This window comes from Salvelinus alpinus, chromosome 10, assembly GCF_045679555.1.
Source record: "Salvelinus alpinus chromosome 10, SLU_Salpinus.1, whole genome shotgun sequence".
NCBI lineage: Eukaryota > Metazoa > Chordata > Actinopteri > Salmoniformes > Salmonidae > Salvelinus > Salvelinus alpinus.
Window position 1 is genome coordinate 4,572,189 of NC_092095.1, and position 25,676 is coordinate 4,597,864.

The 25,676-nt window shown below is 45.1% G+C and overlaps 3 protein-coding genes across 4 annotated transcripts in view; 2 read left to right on the forward strand and 1 right to left on the reverse strand.

The window, feature by feature from the left end:
• The window catches only part of vill (villin-like), a 53,357-nt gene extending 41,815 nt beyond the window's left edge, over positions 1 to 11,542 (forward strand). For both annotated transcript variants that reach the window (XM_071327905.1, XM_071327906.1), the window contains 5 exons: positions 27 to 171; positions 2,481 to 2,669; positions 2,966 to 3,034; positions 9,303 to 9,647; positions 10,706 to 11,542. In XM_071327905.1, the coding sequence (XP_071184006.1) occupies positions 27 to 171; positions 2,481 to 2,669; positions 2,966 to 3,034; positions 9,303 to 9,647; positions 10,706 to 10,819 (862 nt within the window). In that variant the 3' untranslated portion in view covers positions 10,820 to 11,542. The remainder of the gene's footprint in view (positions 1 to 26; positions 172 to 2,480; positions 2,670 to 2,965; positions 3,035 to 9,302; positions 9,648 to 10,705) is intronic.
• Positions 11,543 to 14,182: 2,640 nt separating this feature from the next.
• On the forward strand, positions 14,183 to 15,571 carry LOC139531413 (filaggrin-like). The gene has a single exon (XM_071327862.1). It carries the CDS (start codon positions 14,183 to 14,185, stop codon positions 15,569 to 15,571), a length of 1,389 nt encoding a protein of 462 aa, XP_071183963.1.
• A 1,870-nt stretch (positions 15,572 to 17,441) lies between these two features.
• LOC139531462 (1-phosphatidylinositol 4,5-bisphosphate phosphodiesterase delta-1-like) overlaps positions 17,442 to 25,676 on the reverse strand; it is a 64,186-nt gene continuing 55,951 nt past the window's right edge. The window contains exons 13-15 of the mRNA XM_071327931.1: positions 21,183 to 21,318; positions 20,613 to 20,762; positions 17,442 to 20,521 (exon numbers count right to left, since the gene is read on the reverse strand). Coding sequence (XP_071184032.1) covers positions 20,430 to 20,521; positions 20,613 to 20,762; positions 21,183 to 21,318 — 378 coding nt within the window. The 3' untranslated portion in view covers positions 17,442 to 20,429. The remainder of the gene's footprint in view (positions 20,522 to 20,612; positions 20,763 to 21,182; positions 21,319 to 25,676) is intronic.

A 25,676-nucleotide genomic window follows, 5' to 3' on the forward strand; every position in this document is an offset into this window, starting at 1 on the left:
ATTTGACATCACATTCTGTCTGTCAGACTGCAAAAAGAGGAGTCTCCCCACAGCCCTCGGTTGTTTGAATGCTCCAATCAGACTGGTCGGTTCAGGATGACAGAGGTGGAGGACTTGGCTCAGGAGGACCTCGACCAGGATGATGTCATGCTGCTGGACACCTGGGAGGAGGTGAGGGGTCAGGGGCTGTGACTATAGTTACCTGGGAGGAGGTGAGGGGTCAGGGATCATGACTATAGTTACCTGGGAGGAGGTGAGGGGTCAGGGATCATGACTATAGTTACCTGGGAGGAGGTGAGGGGTCAGGGGCTGTGACTATAGTTACCTGGGAGGAGGTGAGGGGTCAGGGATCATGACTATAGTTACCTGGGAGGAGGTGAGGGGTCAGGGATCATGACTATAGTTACCTGGGAGGAGGTGAGGGGTCAGGGGCTGTGACTATAGTTACCTGGGAGGAGGTGAGGGGTCAGGGATCATGACTATAGTTACCTGGGAGGAGGTGAGGGGTCAGGGATCATGACTATAGTTACCTGAGAGGAGATGAGGGGTCAGGGATCATGACTATAGTTACCTGGGAGGAGGTGAGGGGTCAGGGATCATGACTATAGTTACCTGGGAGGAGGTGAGGGGTCAGGGATCATGACTATAGTTACCTGGGAGGAGGTGAGGGGTCAGGGATCATGACTATAGTTACCTGGGAGGAGGTGAGGGGTCAGGGATCATGACTATAGTTACCTGGGAGGAGGTGAGGGGTCAGGGATCATGACTATAGTTACCTGGGAGGAGGTGAGGGGTCAGGGGCTGTGACTATAGTTACCTGGGAGGAGGTGAGGGGTCAGGGATCATGACTATAGTTACCTGGGAGGAGGTGAGGGGTCAGGGATCATGACTATAGTTACCTGGGAGGAGGTGAGGGGTCAGGGATCATGACTATAGTTACCTGGGAGGAGGTGAGGGGTCAGGGATCATGACTATAGTTACCTGGGAGGAGGTGAGGGGTCAGGGGCTGTGACTATAGTTACCTGGGAGGAGGTGAGGGGTCAGGGATCATGACTATAGTTACCTGGGAGGAGGTGAGGGGTCAGGGATCATGACTATAGTTACCTGGGAGGAGGTGAGGGGTCAGGGATCATGACTATAGTTACCTGAGAGGAGATGAGGGGTCAGGGATCATGACTATAGTTACCTGGGAGGAGGTGAGGGGTCAGGGATCATGACTATAGTTACCTGGGAGGAGGTGAGGGGTCAGGGATCATGACTATAGTTACCTGGGAGGAGGTGAGGGGTCAGGGATCATGACTATAGTTACCTGGGAGGAGGTGAGGGGTCAGGGATCATGACTATAGTTACCTGAGAGGAGATGAGGGGTCAGGGATCATGACTATAGTTACCTGGGAGGAGGTGAGGGGTCAGGGATCATGACTATAGTTACCTGGGAGGAGGTGAGGGGTCAGGGATCATGACTATAGTTACCTGGGAGGAGGTGAGGGGTCAGGGATCATGACTATAGTTACCTGGGAGGAGGTGAGGGGTCAGGGATCATGACTATAGTTACCTGGGAGGAGGTGAGGGGTCAGGGATCATGACTATAGTTACCTGGGAGGAGGTGAGGGGTCAGGGATCATGACTATAGTTACCTGGGAAGAGGTGAGGGGTCAGGGATCATGACTATAGTTACCTGGGAGGAGGTGAGGGGTCAGGGATCATGACTATAGTTACCTGGGAAGAGGTGAGGGGTCAGGGATCATGACTATAGTTACCTGGGAGGAGGTGAGGGGTCAAGGATCATGACTATAGTTACCTGGGAGGAGGTGAGGGGTCAGGGGCTGTGACTATAGTTACCTGGGAGGAGGTGAGGGGTCAGGGATCATGACTATAGTTACCTGGGAGGAGGTGAAGGGTCAGGGATCATGACTATAGTTACCTGGGAGGAGGTGAGGGGTCAGGGATCATGACTATAGTTACCTGGGAGGAGGTGAAGGGTCAGGGATCATGACTATAGTTACCTGGGAGGAGGTGAGGGGTCAGGGATCATGACTATAGTTACCTGGGAGGAGGTGAAGGGTCAGGGATCATGACTATAGTTACCTGGGAGGAGGTGAGGGGTCAGGGATCATGACTATAGTTACCTGGGAAGAGGTGAGGGGTCAGGGATCATGACTATAGTTACCTGGGAGGAGGTGAGGGGTCAGGGATCATGACTATAGTTACCTGGGAGGAGGTGAGGGGTCAGGGGTCATGACTATAGTTACCTGGGAAGAGGTGAGGGGTCATTGCCACAGTTGCCAGGGTCTTGGGCCCTGGGCTCATTCAAATCCTCTGGTAACATATGATTCCAGTAGTTGATGTTAAAACAGAGATGAAGCGAGTATCATGTAGTTCTCATGTAGAACATAATTCTACATAAAGTTCAGTTCAGGTGAACCATATCATCATTACCACTGAATAACCCTGACTCCATATTTGTCCAATCCCGTCAGATTTTCCTGTGGATTGGCAGGTCTGCCAACGAATATGAGACCAAGGAAGCGTGTAACAGTGCTCTAGAGTACCTGAAGACCCACCCAGCGGGGCGGGACCCTGACACACCCATCATCTCCGTCAAACAGGGCTACGAGCCACTGACGTTCACCGGATGGTTCAACGCATGGGACCCTCACAAGTGGAGCGTGAGTAGAGCTGGGATGCCATACCAGCAGTCACCACTAGAGGGAAAACTGGATGCAATGCTGGAAATGTGACTCGATGTGTTTTATTGAATAACTTCAGCAAAGTGAATTGAATTTATTTGGGGAAGAGGTGGGGACTCGAGTCAATCTGTGTTTGTTAATGTGTTCTGCGCATGTACTTACAGTCAGGTAGAGTTTGAATAAATGTATTTATGATTCTTAACATGAAGATCCCAGACCGGTGATCCGTTACCAAACTGGTGTTAACAGACTGGTGTATCTTCTCTTCTCAACAGGGAGGCTCCTCCTATGAGGAAATGAAACAAAACCTGGGCGATGTTGCATCTATCTCTCAGATTACTGTAGTAAGTGATTCACTAACAAACTCTAGCAATAATGTTACTAACTCAACCAAGTGACAAAAATAACCATTATCCACCTTTTATTGTCATTATGATATAACCAATACAAGCCGTTGCATGCATCAAACATGAAACATGAGAAACATTAATTTACGTATGTTCTAAATCCTCCAATCAGCTTTCACCTGTTAGAGGGGATACCAGCTTTCACCTGTTAGATGGGATACCAGCTTTCACCTGTTAGAGGGGATACCAGATTTCACCTGTTAAAGGGGATATCAGCGTTCACCTGTTAGAGGGGATATCAGCGTTCACCTGTTAGAGGGGATATCAGATTTCACCTGTTAGAGGGGATACCAGATTTCACCTGTTAGAGGGGATATCAGCGTTCACCTGTTAGAGGGGATATCAGATTTCACCTGTTAGAGGGGATACCAGCTTTCACCTGTTAGAGGGGATATCAGCGTTCACCTGTTAGAGGGGATATCAGCGTTCACCTGTTAGAGGGGATATCAGATTTCACCTGTTAGAGGGGATACCAGATTTCACCTGTTAGAGGGGATATCAGCGTTCACCTGTTAGAGGGGATATCAGATTTCACCTGTTAGAGGGGATACCAGCTTTCACCTGTTAGAGGGGATATCAGCTTTCACCTGTTAGAGGGGATGTCAGCTTTCACCTGTTAGAGGGGATACCAGCTTTCACCTGTTAGAGGGGATACCAGCTTTCACCTGTTAGAGGGGATACCAGATTTCACCTGTTAGAGGGGATATCAGCGTTCACCTGTTAGAGGGGATACCAGCTTTCACCTGTTAGAGGGGATATCAGCGTTCACCTGTTAGAGGGGATATCAGCTTTCACCTGTTAGAGGGGATACCAGATTTCACCTGTTAGAGGGGATATCAGCTTTCACCTGTTAGAGGGGATATCAGCTTTCACCTGTTAGAGGGGATACCGGCTTTCACCTGTTAGAGGGGATATCGGCTTTCACCTGTTAGAGGGGATGTCAGCTTTCACCTGTTAGAGGGGATACCAGCTTTCACCTGTTAGAGGGGATACCAGCTTTCACCTGTTAGAGGGGATACCAGATTTCACCTGTTAGAGGGGATATCAGCGTTCACCTGTTAGAGGGGATACCAGCTTTCACCTGTTAGAGGGGATATCAGCGTTCACCTGTTAGAGGGGATATCAGCTTTCACCTGTTAGAGGGGATACCAGATTTCACCTGTTAGAGGGGATATCAGCTTTCACCTGTTAGAGGGGATATCAGCTTTCACCTGTTAGAGGGGATATCAGCTTTCACCTGTTAGAGGGGATATCGGCTTTCACCTGTTAGATGGGATATCAGCTTTCACCTGTTAGAGGGGATACCAGCTTTCACCTGTTAGAGGGGATACCAGCTTTCACCTGTTAGAGGGGATACCAGCTTTCACCTGTTAGAGGGGATACCAGCTTTCACCTGTTAGAGGGGATACCAGCTTTCACCTGTTAGAGGGGATACCAGCTTTCACCTGTTAGAGGGGATACCAGCTTTCACCTGTTAGAGGGGATACCAGCTTTCACCTGTTAGAGGGGATACCAGCTTTCACCTGTTAGAGGGGATATCAGCTTTCACCTGTTAGATGGGATATCAGCTTTCACCTGTTAGAGGGGATACCAGCTTTCACCTGTTAGAGGGGATACCAGCTTTCACCTGTTAGAGGGGATACCAGCTTTCACCTGTTAGAGGGGATATCAGCGTTCACCTGTTAGAGGGGATACCAGCTTTCACCTGTTAGAGGGGATACCAGCTTTCACCTGTTAGAGGGGATACCAGCTTTCACCTGTTAGAGGGGATGTCAGCTTTCACCTGTTAGAGGGGATACCAGCTTTCCCCTGTTAGAGGGGATACCAGCTTTCACCTGTTAGAGGGGATGTCAGCTTTCCCCTGTTAGAGGGGATACCAGCTTTCACCTGTTAGAGGGGATATCAGCGTTCACCTGTTAGAGGGGATACCAGCTTTCACCTGTTAGAGGGGATATCAGCTTTCCCCTGTTAGAGGGGATACCAGCTTTCACCTGTTAGAGGGGATACCAGCTTTCACCTGTTAGAGGGGATACCAGCTTTCACCTGTTAGAGGGGATACCAGCTTTCACCTGTTAGAGGGGATACCAGCTTTCACCTGTTAGAGGAGTTACCAGCTTTCACCTGTTAGAGGGGATACCAGCTTTCACCTGTTAGAGGGGATACCAGCTTTCACCTGTTAGAGGGGATACCAGCTTTCACCTGTTAGAGGGGATACCAGCTTTCACCTGTTAGAGGGGATACCAGCTTTCCCCTGTTAGAGGGGATACCAGCTTTCACCTGTTAGAGGGGATACCAGCTTTCACCTGTTAGATGGGATATCAGCTTTCACCTGTTAGAGGGGATACCAGCTTTCACCTGTTAGAGGGGATACCAGCTTTCACCTGTTAGATGGGATATCAGCTTTCACCTGTTAGAGGGGATACCAGCTTTCACCTGTTAGAGGGGATACCAGCTTTCACCTGTTAGAGGGGATACCAGCTTTCACCTGTTAGAGGGGATATCAGCATTCACCTGTTAGAGGGGATACCAGCTTTCACCTGTTAGAGGGGATACCAGCTTTCACCTGTTAGAGGGGATACCAGCTTTCACCTGTTAGAGGGGATATCAGCTTTCACCTGTTAGAGGGGATACCAGCGTTCACCTGTTAGAGGGGATACCAGCTTTCACCTGTTAGATGGGATACCAGCTTTCACCTGTTAGAGGGGATACCAGCTTTCACCTGTTAGAGGAGATACCAGCTTTCACCTGTTAGAGGGGATACCAGCTTTCACCTGTTAGAGGGGATATCAGCTTTCACCTGTTAGAGGAGATACCAGCTTTCACCTGTTAGAGGGGAAACCAGCTTTCACCTGTTAGAGGGGATACCAGCTTTCACCTGTTAGAGGGGATACCAGCTTTCACCTGTTAGAGGGGATACCAGCTTTCACCTGTTAGAGGGGATACCAGCTTTCACCTGTTAGAGGGGATACCAGCTTTCACCTGTTAGAGGGGATACCAGCTTTCACCTGTTAGAGGGGATACCAGCTTTCACCTGTTAGAGGGGATACCAGCTTTCACCTGTTAGAGGGGATACCAGCTTTCACCTGTTAGAGGGGATACCAGCTTTCCCCTGTTAGAGGGGATACCAGCTTTCACCTGTTAGAGGGGATACCAGCTTTCACCTGTTAGATGGGATATCAGCTTTCACCTGTTAGAGGGGATACCAGCTTTCACCTGTTAGAGGGGATACCAGCTTTCACCTGTTAGATGGGATATCAGCTTTCACCTGTTAGAGGGGATACCAGCTTTCACCTGTTAGAGGGGATACCAGCTTTCACCTGTTAGAGGGGATATCAGCTTTCACCTGTTAGAGGAGATACCAGCTTTCACCTGTTAGAGGGGAAACCAGCTTTCACCTGTTAGAGGGGATACCAGCTTTCACCTGTTAGAGGGGATACCAGCTTTCACCTGTTAGAGGGGATACCAGCTTTCACCTGTTAGAGGGGATACCAGCTTTCACCTGTTAGAGGGGATACCAGCTTTCACCTGTTAGAGGGGATACCAGCTTTCACCTGTTAGAGGGGATACCAGCTTTCACCTGTTAGAGGGGATACCAGCTTTCACCTGTTAGAGGGGATACCAGCTTTCACCTGTTAGAGGGGATACCAGCTTTCCCCTGTTAGAGGGGATACCAGCTTTCACCTGTTAGAGGGGATACCAGCTTTCACCTGTTAGATGGGATATCAGCTTTCACCTGTTAGAGGGGATACCAGCTTTCACCTGTTAGAGGGGATACCAGCTTTCACCTGTTAGATGGGATATCAGCTTTCACCTGTTAGAGGGGATACCAGCTTTCACCTGTTAGAGGGGATACCAGCTTTCACCTGTTAGAGGGGATACCAGCTTTCACCTGTTAGAGGGGATATCAGCGTTCACCAGTTAGAGGGGATACCAGCTTTCACCTGTTAGAGGGGATACCAGCTTTCACCTGTTAGAGGGGATACCAGCTTTCACCTGTTAGAGGGGATATCAGCTTTCACCTGTTAGAGGGGATACCAGCGTTCACCTGTTAGAGGGGATACCAGCTTTCACCTGTTAGAGGGGATACCAGCTTTCACCTGTTAGATGGGATACCAGCTTTCACCTGTTAGAGGGGATACCAGCTTTCACCTGTTAGAGGAGATACCAGCTTTCACCTGTTAGAGGGGATACCAGCTTTCACCTGTTAGAGGGGATACCAGCTTTCACCTGTAAGAGGGGATACCAGCTTTCACCTGTTAGAGGGGATACCAGCTTTCACCTGTTAGAGGGGATACCAGCTTTCACCTGTTAGAGGGGATACCAGCTTTCACCTGTTAGAGGGGATACCAGCTTTCACCTGTTAGAGGGGATACCAGCTTTCACCTGTTAGATTGGATACCAGCTTTCACCTGTTAGAGGGGATACCAGCTTTCACCTGTTAAAGGGGATACCAGCTTTCACCTGTTAGAGGGGATACCAGCTTTCACCTGTTAGAGGGGATACCAGCTTTCACCTGTTAGAGGGGATACCAGCTTTCACCTGTTAGAGGGGATACCAGCTTTCACCTGTTAGAGGGGATATCAGCTTTCACCTGTTAGAGGGGATACCAGCTTTCACCTGTTAGAGGGGATACCAGCTTTCACCTGTTAGAGGGGATACCAGCTTTCACCTGTTAGAGGGGATACCAGCTTTCACCTGTTAGAGGGGATACCAGCTTTCCCCTGTTAGAGGGGATATCAGCTTTCACCTGTTAGAGGGGATACCAGCTTTCACCTGTTAGAGGGGATACCAGCTTTCACCTGTTAGAGGGGATACCAGCTTTCACCTGTTAGAGGGGATACCAGCTTTCACCTGTTAGAGGGGATACCAGCTTTCACCTGTTAGAGGGGATACCAGCTTTCACCTGTTAGAGGGGATACCAGCTTTCACCTGTTAGAGGGGATACCAGCTTTCACCTGTTAGAGGGGATACCAGCGTTCACCTGTTAGAGGGGATACCAGCTTTCACCTGTTAGAGGGGATACCAGCTTTCACCTGTTAGAGGGGATACCAGCTTTCACCTGTTAGAGGGGATACCAGCTTTCACCTGTTAGAGGGGATACCAGCGTTCACCTGTTAGAGGGGATATCAGCGTTCACCTGTTAGAGGGGATACCAGCTTTCACCTGTTAGAGGGGATATCAGCTTTCACCTGTTAGAGGGGATACCAGCTTTCACCTGTTAGAGGGGATACCAGCTTTCACCTGTTAGAGGGGATACCAGCTTTCACCTGTTAGAGGGGATACCAGCTTTCACCTGTTAGAGGGGATACCAGCTTTCACCTGTTAGAGGGGATATCAGCTTTCACCTGTTAGAGGGGATACCAGCGTTCCCCTGTTAGAGGGGATACCAGCTTTCACCTGTTAGAGGGGATACCAGCTTTCACCTGTTAGAGGGGATATCAGCTTTCACCTGTTAGAGGGGATACCAGCTTTCACCTGTTAGAGGGGATACCAGCGTTCACCTGTTAGAGGGGATATCAGCGTTCACCTGTTAGAGGGGATACCAGCTTTCACCTGTTAGAGGGGATACCAGCTTTCACCTGTTAGAGGGGATATCAGCTTTCACCTGTTAGAGGTGATACCAGCTTTCACCTGTTAGAGGGGATACCAGCTTTCACCTGTTAGAGGGGATACCAGCTTTCACCTGTTAGAGGGGATACCAGCTTTCACCTGTTAGAGGGGATACCAGCTTTCACCTGTTAGAGGGGATATCAGCTTTCACCTGTTAGAGGGGATACCAGCGTTCCCCTGTTAGAGGGGATACCAGCTTTCACCTGTTAGAGGGGATACCAGCTTTCACCTGTTAGAGGGGATATCAGCTTTCACCTGTTAGAGGGGATACCAGCTTTCACCTGTTAGAGGGGATACCAGCTTTCACCTGTTAGAGGGGATACCAGCTTTCACCTGTTAGAGGGGATATCAGCTTTCCCCTGTTAGAGGGGATATCAGCTTTCACCTGTTAGAGGGGATATCAGCTTTCACCTGTTAGAGGGGATACCAGCTTTCACCTGTTAGAGGGGATATCAGCTTTCCCCTGTTAGAGGGGATATCAGCTTTCACCTGTTATAGGGGATACCAGCGTTCCCCTGTTAGAGGGGATACCAGCTTTCACCTGTTAGAGGGGATACCAGTATCTAAATGTCACTCATCCTCTTGTTACATGTAGGACCTGAACAACACAGAGCTGAGTAAGGGTTCTGCTGGGGGGAGTGGATACAGTGCTCCAGGAGGCCCAGCCCAGTTCAGCTCTCCACCATCCTACAAGCTCCACCGTGGGACAGGAGGGGGCTCCTGTGGCCCTTCCAGCCCAGCCACCCCTGGAGGTCAGGACTGCCTGTCCCCCACCCTGTCCTCCCCCGCCCTGGGCCCCTCCATCACCCTGGCCCCCTCCACCACCCTGGCCCCCTCCACCACCCCAGCCCCCAGGACTGGAGAGTACCTGGGTCCTGAGCTTCTGCTCAACAAGAGCCCCACGGAGCTGCCAAAGGGAGTGGACCCTAATAGGAGAGAGGTGATGATGCTATTATAAAATACTACTGCTGAAACTGTATTGTACAGCAGTTTAAATGGTCATATTTTCGTTGTTTATTATTTGGACAAATCAGGATTGGGAAAAGGTGGTTCTTAAACTGGTTTGGGAATTTTCAAGCGCGCGTGCCGATTATAAATGGTTTCCACAGCACACAAAGTCAAAATTGGATATGTCGTTAAAATTCAGGATATCAAAAAATGTAATTATTGTCCATGATAAACATGAGTGAAATTAGAGGAGGGGGTTGGCCTAGAGTTTCCATTTGTGAGGGAGGAGACTTTTGCACGAAGGTAATCAAAATTGTTAATGGTATTCCCCCCAGAAGTAAAACAGGAAATGACAAACTTTCTCGAAATACTTTTACTTCTGGGGAACCGAGATTGGTTTTATGGTGGTGAACTGACAGCAGGGGTCAGCAGGGGCCAGCAGGGGCCAGCAGGGGTCAGCAGGGGTCAGCAGGGGTCAGCAGGGGCCAGCAGGGGTCAGCAGGGGTCAGCAGGGGCCAGCAGGGGTCAGCAGGGGTCAGCAGGGGCCAGCAGGGGTCAGCAGGGGTCAGCAGGGGTCAGTAGGGGTCAGCATAACACATGAAGTACGTCTCTCTCTCTCGCTCTAAAATCAAGGGCTTTATTGGCAGGGGAAACATGTGTTAACATTGCCAAAGCAAGTGAAGTAGATTATAAACAAAAGTGAAATAAACAATATAAATGTACAGTAAACATTAAACTCACAGAAGTTCCAAAAGAATAAAGACATTTTAAATGTCATATTATGTCTATATAGAGGTGTTGTAACGATTGTGCAAAAAATATCTCTCTCTCTCTCTCTCTCTCTCTCTCTCTCTCTCTCTCTGTCTCTGTCTCTCTCTCTCTCTCTCTCTCTCTCTCTCTCTGTCTTGCTCTCTCTCTCTCTCTCTCTCTGTCTTTCTCTCTCTCTCTCTCTCTCTCTTTCTCTCTCTCTCTCTCTCTCTCTCTCTCTCTCTCTCTCTTTCTTTCTCTCTCTCTCTCTCTCTCTCTCTCTCTCTCTCTCTCCGTTCTCAGGACTATCTCTCTGATGTGGATCTGGAGAACCTGCTGGGTTGTTCTCGGTCCGGTTTCCAGCGGCTGCCCAAGTGGCGTCAGAACGACCTGAAGAAGAAGGCAGGGCTGTTCTAAGTGGGCAGTCAGTCGGGATGACATCGGAACATAGCTTATTAGAGTTGAAAATGTTCCTTGATTGTGTTCAAGTTGTTTTCAAGTCGAGAGAGAATGTTTTTTTTTAATAGTTTTTCAACAGAACAGTGTAGAAGTGGCAGCAACATGCTGAACTGAAGACCTCGAACAGAGACACTGTGCTGTGAGAACAACTCAAAACAAAGGAACCTTTCACATCCAGGTCAAAGGTGGATGATGCACTGTGTAAAAGTGTACTTCATACAGCATTCAGCTGAATTTGTGCTATGCTTGATTAAAACAAAAAGACATTTAAAAAATACATTATTTATTGAACAATTGAACAAAACTATGCCCAGTCCTTCATTGATATGTTCTACCAGCAGAACAGAATAAAGAGTCATTTTTAACATTGATTCGAGGAACACGTCTTTATTTTTTTAAATCTTATGATCAGTTGCTATATTTTAATGTTTTGTTATATTTTCTCTACATTTCAAAGATGAGTTATGATTTTAAAACAGATTTTTGAATGTATTTTCTAACGATCAAACATAATGAACAAACCCTCTCAAAATCACCTAATCATCTAATTATCATGAAGCCTGTCACCAGATATCTAATAATCAAACAATATGCAATCAAATATATGTTTCAAATTATTCTCTCAAGAGTTTGTGTAAATGCAGTCGGGTGAAAAACGAAATAAAGAAATATTACAATTTACAATGCCTTTGGAAATTATTCAGACCCCTTGACTTTTTCCACATTTTGTTACGTTACAGCCTTATTCTAAAATGGATTAAATAAATACAAATCCTCAGCAATCTACACACAATACCCCGTAATGACAAAGTAAAAACAGTTTTTTCTTTTTTTTTGCTATGAGACTGTACATTGAGCTCAGATGCATCCTGTTTCCATTGATGATTCTTGAGATGTTTCTACAACTTGATTGGAGTCCACCTGTTCGACATGATTTGGAAAGGCACACACCTGTCTATATAAGGTCCCACAGTTGACAGAGCATGTCAGAGCAAAAACCAAGCCATGAGGTCGAAGGAATTGACCGTAGAGCTCCGAGACAGGGTTGTGTCCAGGCTTCTCTTAATATCAGCTGTTCATCTAACACTCTTCTCTTAATATCAGACTCCAACCCCTTTGATGCATGGAACAGATGTGGCTTGAGCTGTGTCTACATAAGGGTGCTAATTTTAAAAAGCTCACAAAAGCGCTGACAAAGGCCTTGAGGCCGATACATAAAGCTTAATAAAGAGTAGTGATACTAGCAAGAGCAGTATGCGGTGTGGTGGTTCATTTCTTTAAAATAAGGAGAGACACACTTATCACACAAATCAGAGTCATACTTAAACGACATATTTAATAATAAGAGCTTTGCAATAGCAATGACTCAACAATTCACCATTTTCTAATGATCCGTTGAGAGTGGCAACACAAAGGTCTTTTATTACCAAGATACACCCCTTTCAACCTACATGACGAACAACAGATACGTAGAATGGGTCACAAGGTTAAGATCTGTATGAAAGATATCTATAATACATAGCAAACAGCATCTGCTGTGTCAACAGTTTTCATTGTGTAGACCAGTGTCTGGCCCTCCTACTCCAAACTGGAACCGTCTCTTCCTGGTACGGTATAGAACAGAAACATTAACTCATGCTCTGAAATGCTCTTTAGGTTTTATCACAGAAAGACATCATAAATCTCCAATCAGTGTTATCTCCCAGAGGCCCATCCTCTGTAGAAAACACACACAATAGTTAACAGATTCTATTCTGTTGAATAAAACAACCATTATAATGCAATACGAGCACTATAACATAATCTTGCAATTACCCTGACAGCGGGTTTCTCCCTTTTCCTCATCTTGTTCAACTGTTACCATGCACCTGCAACAAAGATAGCTCAGATCGCGCAAATGCCTTTTGAATTTTGAATTACAGTTTTTACAGCTACAGTTTTCACTCTGCACTCTGAAATATTGCAAGTAAACACGAAAAGGAAAGGGAAGTTGTGGCGGATGAATCAGAATTAGTTAGGTAACATAGATAATTCAGATGTCTTATCTGCATAATATGCTTATATGATATGCTTGTTATTTGAATGTATCCCTTCGGTCTCTGGTGTTGACAGTTGCACTTCCTCCCTCAGCTGGGGCTCAGTCACCTGGGGCCCAGAGAGGTGAGAGGTCAGGCTTGTCTTTCACATGTCCCTGGTGCTATGCAGAATATCAGAAAGAGAAGAGGACAGGAGGGAACATTGTCTTCATATGTGTGTCTTTACCTATTCTAAACCACGTGAAGCGATGATGTGATTAATGGGGAACCAATTACTTGTCTCCACAATGTCTGTGAGCCAGTCACTCCCTCCTTTGGCCTTGGGGGAGATATGGTCTGAGAAAAGATGTGTGGGGTAGTGCCTGGAACCACTATGTCATCTCTGATGTTGCACCTATCCTGGAATAGTGTATGACCTAGAGGCTCACTCCCCTCAGTGAGCTTGTCCAGGAGTGGGGTCAAGAAGGGGTTTTACTTGAGATGGGGGTATCTGGAGTTGACAATTGATTTATGCCATTGGATGAGTTGGTGTTTCTGTGCTATGAAGTACCAGGAACGAGATCGGAGCCTCGTCTTAGGGGCCAGACTCAACAATAAGAACAGTATTCATAGCAAATGCTATCTGTCTGCGGGATACTCCTTTCTCATTTATCAAGTTTCACCTTGTGACCCATTCCATACATCTGTTGTTTGTCATGAAGACTAAAAGGGAGTATGTTTTCTATATAAGGGGTGAAACGGGGTGAAATCCTCAACAAATGTTTTTATTATTATTTAATGCTAATAATTGTTGAACATGTGTCGAAGAAGTAAAAGACACTGAAGTTAAGATCAGCGAACATGAGGTGAAGGAGATTCTAGGCCCAAATTTTACAGTCACTCAATCAACCAGTCCATTGGGAAATACAGAGACTTCCTACAAGCTACATCAAGAAATATCAGCGAAACACAGAGGACAACCAGCTCAACAAGGTCTACACGTGGGAAGGCCCAAGGACGGGAGCGCTGAGAGGCCGACGTAGGGACGACCACTGATCGGGGGACGCAGATACGCAGCAGCTGGAGGACATGGAAACGCAGACACAGACGCATCCACTGAGAGCGAATTCCCTAAAGACAGCGACTCCAGCTACCATCACATACAGACTGTTTTTTAGCCCGGAAGCAGCACAACAAGGCTCAACGATGTAGGAGAGGCAAGCGGTCAAAGAGGACGCAAGGAACACAGGCCGTGGACACGGAGAGGCAAGCGGTCAAAGAGGGGCCAGGGACACAGGCCGCGGATATGGAGAGGCAAGCGGTCAAAGAGGGGACCATGAACACAGGCCGTGGACACGGAGTTGCAAGCGGTCAAAGAGGGGCCAGGGACACAGGCCGCGGACACGGAGAGGCAAGCGGTCAAAGAGGGGACCAGGGACACAGGCCGCGGACACGGAGAGGCAAGCGGTCAAAGAGGGGACCAGGGACACAGGCCGCGGACACGGAGAGGCAAGCGGTCAAAGAGGGGACCAGGGACACAGGCCGCGGACACGGAGAGGCAAGCGGTCAAAGAGGGGACCAGGGACACAGGCCGCGGACACGGAGAGGCAAGCGGTCAAAGAGGGGACCAGGGACACAGGCCGCGGACACGGAGAGGCAAGCGGTCAAAGAGGGGACCAGGGACACAGGCCGCGGACACGGAGAGGCAAGCGGTCAAAGAGGGGACCAGGGACACAGGCCGCGGACACGGAGAGGCAAGCGGTCAAAGAGGGGACCAGGGACACAGGCCGCGGACACGGAGAGGCAAGCGGTCAAAGAGGGGACCAGGGACACAGGCCGCGGACACGGAGAGGCAAGCGGTCAAAGAGGGGACCAGGGACACAGGCCGCGGACACGGAGAGGCAAGCGGTCAAAGAGGGGACCAGGGACACAGGCCGCGGACACGGAGAGGCAAGCGGTCAAAGAGGGGACCAGGGACACAGGCCGCGGACACGGAGAGGCAAGCGGTCAAAGAGGGGACCAGGGACACAGGCCGCGGACACGGAGAGGCAAGCGGTCAAAGAGGGGACCAGGGACACAGGCCGCGGACACGGAGAGGCAAGCGGTCAAAGAGGGGTCCAGGGACACAGGCCGCGGACACGGAGAGGCAAGCGATCAAAGAGGGGACCAGGGACACAGGCCGCGGACACGGAGAGGCAAGCGGTCAAAGAGGGGACCAGGGACACAAGCCGCGGACACGGAGAGGCAAGCGGTCAAAGAGGGGACCAGGGACACAGGCCGCGGACACGGAGAGGCAAGCGGTCAAAGAGGGGACCAGGGACACAGGCCGCGGACACGGAGAGGCAAGCGGTCAAAGAGGGGACCAGGGACACAGGCCGCGGACACGGAGAGGCAAGCGGTCAAAGAGGGGACCAGGGACACAGGCCGCGGACACGGAGAGGCAAGCGGTCAAAGAGGGGACCAGGGACACAGGCCGCGGACACGGAGAGGCAAGCGGTCAAAGAGGGGACCAGGGACACAGGCCGCGGACACGGAGAGGCAAGCGGTCAAAGAGGGGACCAGGGACACAGGCAGCGGACACGGAGCTACAGCAGGATGCGGTAATTCATCTCTCCAAAAATTTGCTCACTGTCGCACAAGTCTGTCTTTTCTAACTTCTCTGTGCTACGGGATCATTTTCCTATACAACCGCTGAATTGCATGCGCAAAACATTACTAAAAATATTTATAATCATGCAATCACAAGTGAAATATACCAAAACACAGTTTAGCTTGTTGTTAATCCACCTATCGTGTCAGATTTTGAAAATATGCTTTGCAGCGAAAGCAATCCAAGCTTTTGTGAGTGTATCAATCAATGCTACAACAACCAGCCCCAAATTAGCATGGTCACGAAAGTCAGAAAAGCAATAAAATGAATCGCTTACCTTTGATAATCTTTGGATGTTTGCACTCACGAGACTCCCAGTTACACAATAAATGTTCTTTTTGTTCGATAAATATTACTTTTATAACAAAAAAACGCCATTTGGGTTGCGCGTTATGTTCAGAAAACCAAAGCCTCGTTCCGTTCGACGAAAATTCCAAAAAGTATCCGTAATGTTCGTAGAAACATGTCAAATGTTTTTTATAATCAATCCTCAGGTTGTTTTTAACAAACATAATCGATAATATTTCAACCGGACCGTAACCTATTCAATAAAAGAGAGAAAGAAAATGGAGAGCTACCCCTCTCGCGCGCAGGAACTAATCAAAGGACACCTGACTACTTTTGAAAAATCTCGCTCATTTTTCAAAATAAAAGCCTGAAACTATGTCTAAAGCCTGGTCACAGCCTGAGGAAGCCATTGGAAAATGATTCTGGTTGATACCCCTTTAAATGGAAGAAAGACAGGCAAGGAAACACAGATAAAAAAATAAAAAAATCACTTCTGGGTTAGATTTTCTCAGGTTTTCGCCTGCAGAATCAGTTTTGTTATACACACAGACAATATTTTGACAGTTTTGAAAACTTTGGAGTGTTTTCTATCCTAATCTGTAAATTATTTGCATATTCTACGATGTGGACCTGAGAAATAGTCCGTTTACCTTGGGAACGTTATTTAAAAAAAATAAAAAATAATCTGACCCCTAGCGTCAAGAGGCTAATAAGGAGGGACGGGAAGGTGGAAAATAGTTTCCTAGGTTTAGAGGCAGAAGCTTGACATTTAGAGTGGTAGAAAGTGGCTTTAGCAGCGGATACAGAGAAAGAGAAGGTAAAGAGGAGGGAGTGAAAGGATGATAGGTCCTCCGGAAGTTTAGTTTTCCTCCATTTTCGCTCAGCTGCCTGCAGCTCTGTTCTGTAAGCTCGCAATGAGTCACTCAGCCATGGAGCAGGAGGGGAGGGCCGAGCCGGCCGGGAGGAAAGGGGACAGTGAGAATTATAGGATGCAGAAACGGAGGAGAGTCGAAGAGGCAGAATCAGGAGACAGGAGACAGAAGGACTTAGCAGGAGAGAGAGAAAGCGAGAGAGAGAGAGAGAGAGAGAGAGAGAGAGAGAAAGAGAGAAAGAGAGAGAGAGAGAGAGAGAGAGAGAGAGAGAGAGAGAGAGAGAGAGAGAGAGAGAGAGAGAGAGAGAGAGAGAGAGAGAGAGAGAGAGAGAGAGAGAGAGAGAGAGAGAGAGAGAGAAAGAGAGAGAGAGAGAGAGAGAGAGAGAGAGAGAGAGAGAGAGAGAGAGAGAGAGAGAGAGAGAGAAGGTTGCGACAGCACATGACCATCTGGGTAGAGGCTGAGTGGCTAGGGTTGGAGGAAAGGGAGAGAGACAAGGAAACAAAGTAGTGATTGGAGACCTGGAAGGCGGTTGCAGTGAGATGAGTAGATGAACAGCCTCTAGTAAAGATGAGTTCCTGTTGTCTGCCTTGTGAGTTGGAGGGGATTGAGAACGGGTGAGGTCAAAAGAGGCAAGGAGGGGAAAGAAGAAATTAATCGAAGGCAGACGTCAGAAGTTGAAGTTCCCAAGTAGGAAGAGTGGTGAGCCATCAGCAGGCAATGATTATCATGTAATATAGACGTGTGCTGACAAAGTATTCGTAATTTGTCCAATGCTGTTTATTTTGTCGATTGATAGCAGAATAATAATTTTAAACATAAAAAATAAAAAACATTGTCATTTTGCAACAAAAGCACATTTTATAAAGACACACAATGCTGTTTGTACAATTGAACGATACTGTTTTCTTTGTTTGACGAGACAAAGAGGGTTAAAGTAACATGTAATAATAGCAGAATGCAACGTGTCATGCTATCAGTTAGGAAGCAAAATATTCTGTCTCATAAAACAAACAACAGATAAACTTTAAGAATGTTTTAGTCATATTGTTTTTAAGGCATCACGTATGCTTTACTTAAAAGAATGGCCAGTTACGTTACAATCCATAGATAGTTTTGTCTATTCCCTGTAGTCTCTGATTAAAAAGCACTAGTAGACGTCAGTAATATTTCTAAAGCTTTTGAAATCACCTCAACGCATGACTGGAGGAATGATAACTACCCTCTATAGGACCAGCAACGTACTAACTACCCTCTATAGGACCAGCAACGTACTAACTACACTCTATAGGACCAGCAACACACTAACTACCCTCTATAGGACCAGCAACACACTAACTACCCTCTATAGGACCAGAAACACACTAACTACCCTCTATAGAACCAGCAACACACTAACTACCCTCTATAGGACCAGCAACACACTAACTACCCTCTATAGGACCAGAAACACACTAACTACCCTCTATAGGACCAGCAACACACTAACTACCCTCTATAGGACCAGCAACACACTAACTACCCTCTATAGGACCAGAAACACACTAACTACCCTCTATAGGACCAGCAACACACTAACTACCCTCTATAGGACCAGAAACACACTAACTACCCTCTATAGGACCAGCAACACACTAACTACCCTCTATAGGACCAGCAACACACTAACTACCCTCTATAGGACCAGCAACACACTAACTACCCTCTATAGGACCAGCATAATACTATCTACCCTCTATAGGACCAGCAACGTACTAACTACCCTCTATAGGACCAGCAACGTACTAACTACCCTCTATAGGACCAGCAACACACTAACTACCCTCTATAGGACCAGCAACACACTAACTACCCTCTATAGGACCAGCAACACACTAACTACCCTCTATAGGACCAGCAACACACTAACTACCCTCTATAGGACCAGCAACACACTAACTACCCTCTATAGGACCAGCAACACACTAACTACCCTCTATAGGACCAGCAACACACTAACTACCCTCTATAGGACCAGCACCATACTAACTACTCTCTATAGGACCAGCAACATACTAACTACTCTCTATAGGACCAGCAACATACTAACTACTCTCTATAGGACCAGCAACATACTAACTACCCTCTATAGGACCAGCAACACACTAACTACCCTCTATAGGACCAGCAACATACTAACTACCCTCTATAGGACCAGCAACACACTAACTACTCTCAATAGGACCAGCAACACACTAACTACCCTCTATAGGACCAGCAACACACTAACTACCCTCTATAGGACCAGCAATGTACTAACTACTCTCTATAGGACCAGCAACATACTAACTACCCTCTATAGGACCAGCAACACACTAACTACTCTCTATAGGACCAGCAATGTACTAACTACCATCTATAGGACCAGCAACATACTAACTACCCTCTATAGGACCAGCAACGCACTAACTACCCTCTATAGGACCAGCAACACACTAACTACCCTCTATAGGACCAGCAACACACTAACTACCCTCTATAGGACCAGCAACACACTAACTACCCTCTATAGGACCAGCAACACACTAACTACCCTCTATAGGACCAGCAACACACTAACTACCCTCTATAGGACCAGCAACACACTAACTACCCTCTATAGGACCAGCAACACACTAACTACCCTCTATAGGACCAGCAACATACTAACTACCCTCTATAGGACCAGCAACACACTAACTACTCTCTATAGGACCAGCAACACACTAACTACCCTCTATAGGACCAGCAACACACTAACTACCCTCTATAGGACCAGCAATGTACTAACTACTCTCTATAGGACCAGCAACATACTAACTACCCTCTATAGGACCAGCAACACACTAACTACTCTCTATAGGACCAGCAATGTACTAACTACCATCTATAGGACCAGCAACATACTAACTACTCTCTATAGTACCAGCAACACACTAACTACTCTCTATAGGACCAGCAACATACTAACTACTCTCTATAGGACCAGCAACATACTAACTACCCTCTATAGGACCAGCAACACACTAACTACTCTCTATAGGACCAGCAACATACTAACTACCCTCTATAGGACCAGCAACACACTAACTACTCTCTATAGGACCAGCAAAATACTAACTACCCTCTATAGGACCAGCAACACACTAACTACCCTCTATAGGACCAGAAACACACTAACTACCCTCTATAGTACCAGCAACACACTAACTACTCTCTATAGGACCAGCAAAATACTAACTACCCTCTATAGGACCAGCAACACACTAACTACCCTCTATAGGACCAGCAACACACTAACTACCCTCTATAGGACCAGCAACACACTAACTACCCTCTATAGGACCAGCAACATACTAACTACTCTCTTTAGGACCAGCAACAAACTAACTACTCTCTATAGGATCCTTTACTTGCTTGTATCATTCACATACAATACTTTTAAAAAGCAACTTAGCATGTCAGACCCACCCACCGCGTTGATGCAAAAACACACGTTTTCAGGGGTCCATGTGGTGTGGGAGGAGTTAGTTTGATGTGGGAGGGGTCCGTGTGGTGTGGGAGGAGTTAGTTTGATGTGGCAGTAGTCCTTTTGGTGTGAGAAGAGACATTACAATGTCGGAGGAGTCCTTGTGGTGTGGGAGGAGTCTGTGATGTGTGGGAGGAGTCAGTCGTATGTGGGAGGAGTTTGTTTGATGTGGGAGGGGTCCGTGTGAAGTGGGCGGGGTCTATTTGGCGTCCAGCAGCATGAGGTGAACAAACAAGCCTGCGGAGGGGATGACATCACCATGCTTGGTGAGCAGAGGGACGTGGCGGTAACCTGGGAAACAGGACGTGAGGATTGAGTAAGTCAGCAATAAATAAGAGAGAGAAAGATGGAGGGGGGTGAGAGAGAGAGAGAGAGATATTACCGTTCTGTAGACTGGTGAGTGGCAGGCAGTACTGTCCAATTAGGTCGTTCTGTGAGGTGGAGTCATAGTCTTCGACCAGGAAGCGGACCAGGGCCAGCTCTGGTACCTTGATGTCAAACTGGAACGTCTCATTCCACATGGGGTTAAAACCTGCAGAGAGGAACATCGTTCCACATGGGGTTTTAAAACCTGCAGAGAGGAACATCGTTCCACATTTAACCTGGTGAGAGGAACATCGTTCCACATATAACCTGGTGAGAGGAACATCGTTCCACATATAACCTGGTGAGAGGAACATCGTTCCACATTTAACCTGCAGAGAGGAACATCGTTCCACATTTAACCTGGTGAGAGGAACATCGTTCCACATATAACCTGGTGAGAGGAACATCGTTCCACATTTAACCTGGTGAGAGGAACATCGTTCCACATTTAACCTGGTGAGAGGAACATCGTTCCACATTTAACCTGGTGAGAGGAACATCGTTCCACATGGGGTAAAAACCTGCAGTGTGTGTGTGTGTGTGTGTGTGTGTGTGTGTGTGTTTGGTGTGCCTGTGTGTGTCTCACCGTTGTTCTCGATGGAGCGTGTCTCCTTTCTGCACGTGTCAGCTGGAACACCATAGATCTCCACTTTAACCAGCGGGTCAACGATGGATTTACACTTGTCATTGTTTAACTTAGGCAGTTGCTGGGCTGAGATCACCTGTAGTCGCACACACACACACACACACACACACACACACACACACACACACACACACACACACACACACACACACACACACACACACACACACACACACACACACACACACACACACACACACACTTGAGGTCTAAGCAGCATTGATTTGATGTTCTGTAGTGCAGTACACAAGCTAATGAACCACATCTCAACTCTCAATTCAATCAGGTATCTTATCGTTTGACACACAATTCATCTGTTACTAAAAAACCTTCTGATAAAAGTTCAATAGGAGTCATGTGGGTAACAACACGAAAACCACTTGTTCAATAAGAAGCAACAATAAAACCAGTTGTTTAATAGGAAGCAACAATAAAACCACTTGTTTAATAGGAAGCAACAATAAAACCACTTGTTCAATAGGAAGCAACAATACAACCACTTGTTTAATAGGAAGCAACAATAAAACCACTTGTTTAATAGGAAGCAACAATAAAACCACTTGTTCAATAGGAAGCAACAATAAAACCACTTGTTCAATAGGAAGCAACAATAAAACCACTTGTTCAATAGGAAGCAACAATAAAACCACTTGTTCAATAGGAAGCAACAATAAAACCACTTGTTTAATAGGAAGCAACAATAAAACCACTTGTTCAATAGGAAGCAACAATAAAACCACTTGTTTAATAGGAAGCAACAATAAACCCACTTGTTCAATAGGAAGCAACAACAAAACCACTTGTTTAATAGGAAGCAACAACAAAACCACTTGTTTAATAGGAAGCAACAACAAAACAACTTGTTCAATAGGAAGCAACAATAAAACCACTTGTTCAATAGGAAGCAACAATAAAACCACTTGTTCAATAGGAAGCAACAATAAAACCACTTGTTCAATAGGAAGCAACAATAAAACCACTTGTTCAATAGGAAGCAACAATAAAACCACTTGTTTAATAGGAAGCAACAATAAAACCACTTGTTCAATAGGAAGCAACAATAAAACCACTTGTTCAATAGGAAGCAACAATAAAACCACTTGTTTAATAGGAAGCAACAATAAAACCACTTGTTTAATAGGAAGCAACAATAAAACCACTTGTTTAATAGGAAGCAACAATAAAACCACTTGTTTAATAGGAAGCAACAATAAAACCACTTGTTTAATAGGAAGCAACAATAAAACCACTTGTTCAATAGGAAGCAACAATAAAACCAAATGTTCAATAGGAAGCAACAATAAAACCACTTGTTCAATAGGAAGCAACAATAAAACTACTTCTTTAATAGGAAGCAACAATAAAACCACTTGTTCAATAGGAAGCAACAATAAAACCACTTGTTTAATAGGAAGCAACAATAAAACCACTTGTTCAATAGGAAGCAACAATAAAACCACTTGTTCAATAGGAAGCAACAATAAAACCACTTGTTTAATAGGAAGCAACAATAAAACCACTTGTTCAATAGGAAGCAACAATAAAACCACTTGTTCAATAGGAAGCAACAATAAAACCACTTGTTCAATAGGAAGCAACAATAAAACCACTTGTTCAATAGGAAGCAACAATAAAACCACTTGTTCAATAGGAAGCAACAATAAACCCACTTGTTCAATAGGAAGCAACAACAAAACCACTTGTTTAATAGGAAGCAACAACAAAACCACTTGTTTAATAGGAAGCAACAACAAAACAACTTGTTCAATAGGAAGCAACAATAAAACCACTTGTTCAATAGGAAGCAACAATAAAACCACTTGTTCAATAGGAAGCAACAATAAAACCACTTGTTCAATAGGAAGCAACAATAAAACCACTTGTTCAATAGGAAGCAACAATAAAACCACTTGTTTAATAGGAAGCAACAATAAAACCACTTGTTCAATAGGAAGCAACAATAAAACCACTTGTTCAATAGGAAGCAACAATAAAACCACTTGTTTAATAGGAAGCAACAATAAAACCACTTGTTTAATAGGAAGCAACAATAAAACCACTTGTTTAATAGGAAGCAACAATAAAACCACTTGTTTAATAGGAAGCAACAATAAAACCACTTGTTTAATAGGAAGCAACAATAAAACCACTTGTTCAATAGGAAGCAACAATAAAACCAAATGTTCAATAGGAAGCAACAATAAAACCACTTGTTCAATAGGAAGCAACAATAAAACCACTTCTTTAATAGGAAGCAACAATAAAACCACTTGTTCAATAGGAAGCAACAATAAAACCACTTGTTTAATAGGAAGCAACAATAAAACCACTTGTTCAATAGGAAGCAACAATAAAACCACTTGTTCAATAGGAAGCAACAATAAAACCACTTGTTTAATAGGAAGCAACAATAAAACCACTTGTTCAATAGGAAGCAACAATAAAACCACTTGTTCAATAGGAAGCAACAATAAAACCACTTGTTCAATAGGAAGCAACAATAAAACCACTTGTTCAATAGGAAGCAACAATAAAACCACTTGTTCAATAGGAAGCAACAATAAAACCACTTGTTTAATAGGAAGCAACAATAAAACCACTTGTTCAATAGGAAGCAACAATAAAACCACTTGTTTAATAGGAAGCAACAATAAAACCACTTGTTCAATAGGAAGCAACAATAAAACCACTTGTTTAATAGGAAGCAACAATAAAACCACTTGTTTAATAAGAAGCAACAATAAAACCACTTGTTCAATAGGAAGCAACAACAAAACCACTTGTTCAATAGGAAGCAACAATAAAACCACTTGTTCAATAGGAAGCAACAATAAAACCACTTGTTTAATAGGAAGCAACAATAAAACCACTTGTTCAATAGGAAGCAACAATAAAACCACTTGTTTAATAGGAAGCAACAATAAACCCACTTGTTCAATAGGAAGCAACAACAAAACCACTTGTTTAATAGGAAGCAACAACAAAACCACTTGTTTAATAGGAAGCAACAACAAAACAACTTGTTCAATAGGAAGCAACAATAAAACCACTTGTTCAATAGGAAGCAACAATAAAACCACTTGTTCAATAGGAAGCAACAATAAAACCACTTGTTCAATAGGAAGCAACAATAAAACCACTTGTTCAATAGGAAGCAACAATAAAACCACTTGTTTAATAGGAAGCAACAATAAAACCACTTGTTCAATAGGAAGCAACAATAAAACCACTTGTTCAATAGGAAGCAACAATAAAACCACTTGTTTAATAGGAAGCAACAATAAAACCACTTGTTTAATAGGAAGCAACAATAAAACCACTTGTTTAATAGGAAGCAACAATAAAACCACTTGTTTAATAGGAAGCAACAATAAAACCACTTGTTTAATAGGAAGCAACAATAAAACCACTTGTTCAATAGGAAGCAACAATAAAACCAAATGTTCAATAGGAAGCAACAATAAAACCACTTGTTCAATAGGAAGCAACAATAAAACCACTTCTTTAATAGGAAGCAACAATAAAACCACTTGTTCAATAGGAAGCAACAATAAAACCACTTGTTTAATAGGAAGCAACAATAAAACCACTTGTTCAATAGGAAGCAACAATAAAACCACTTGTTCAATAGGAAGCAACAATAAAACCACTTGTTTAATAGGGAAGCAACAATAAAACCACTTGTTCAATAGGAAGCAACAATAAAACCACTTGTTCAATAGGAAGCAACAATAAAACCACTTGTTCAATAGGAAGCAACAATAAAACCACTTGTTCAATAGGAAGCAACAATAAAACCACTTGTTCAATAGGAAGCAACAATAAAACCACTTGTTTAATAGGAAGCAACAATAAAACCACTTGTTCAATAGGAAGCAACAATAAAACCACTTGTTTAATAGGAAGCAACAATAAAACCACTTGTTCAATAGGAAGCAACAATAAAACCACTTGTTTAATAGGAAGCAACAATAAAACCACTTGTTTAATAAGAAGCAACAATAAAACCACTTGTTCAATAGGAAGCAACAACAAAACCACTTGTTCAATAGGAAGCAACAATAAAACCCCTTGTTCAATAGGAAGCAACAATAAAACCACTTGTTCAATAGGAAGCAACAATAAAACCACTTGTTCAATAGGAAGCAACAATAAAACCACTTGTTTAATAGGAAGCAACAATAAAACCACTTGTTTAATGGGAAGCAACAATAAAACCACTTGTTTAATAGGAAGGCACAATAAAACCACTTGTTTAATAGGAAGGCACAATAAAACCACTTGTTTAATAGGAAGCAACAATAAAACCACTTGTTTAATAGGAAGCAACAATAAAAACACTTGTTTAATAGGAAGCAACAACAAAACCACTTGTTTAATAGGAAGCAACAACAAAACCACTTGTTCAATAGGAAGCAACAATAAAACCACTTG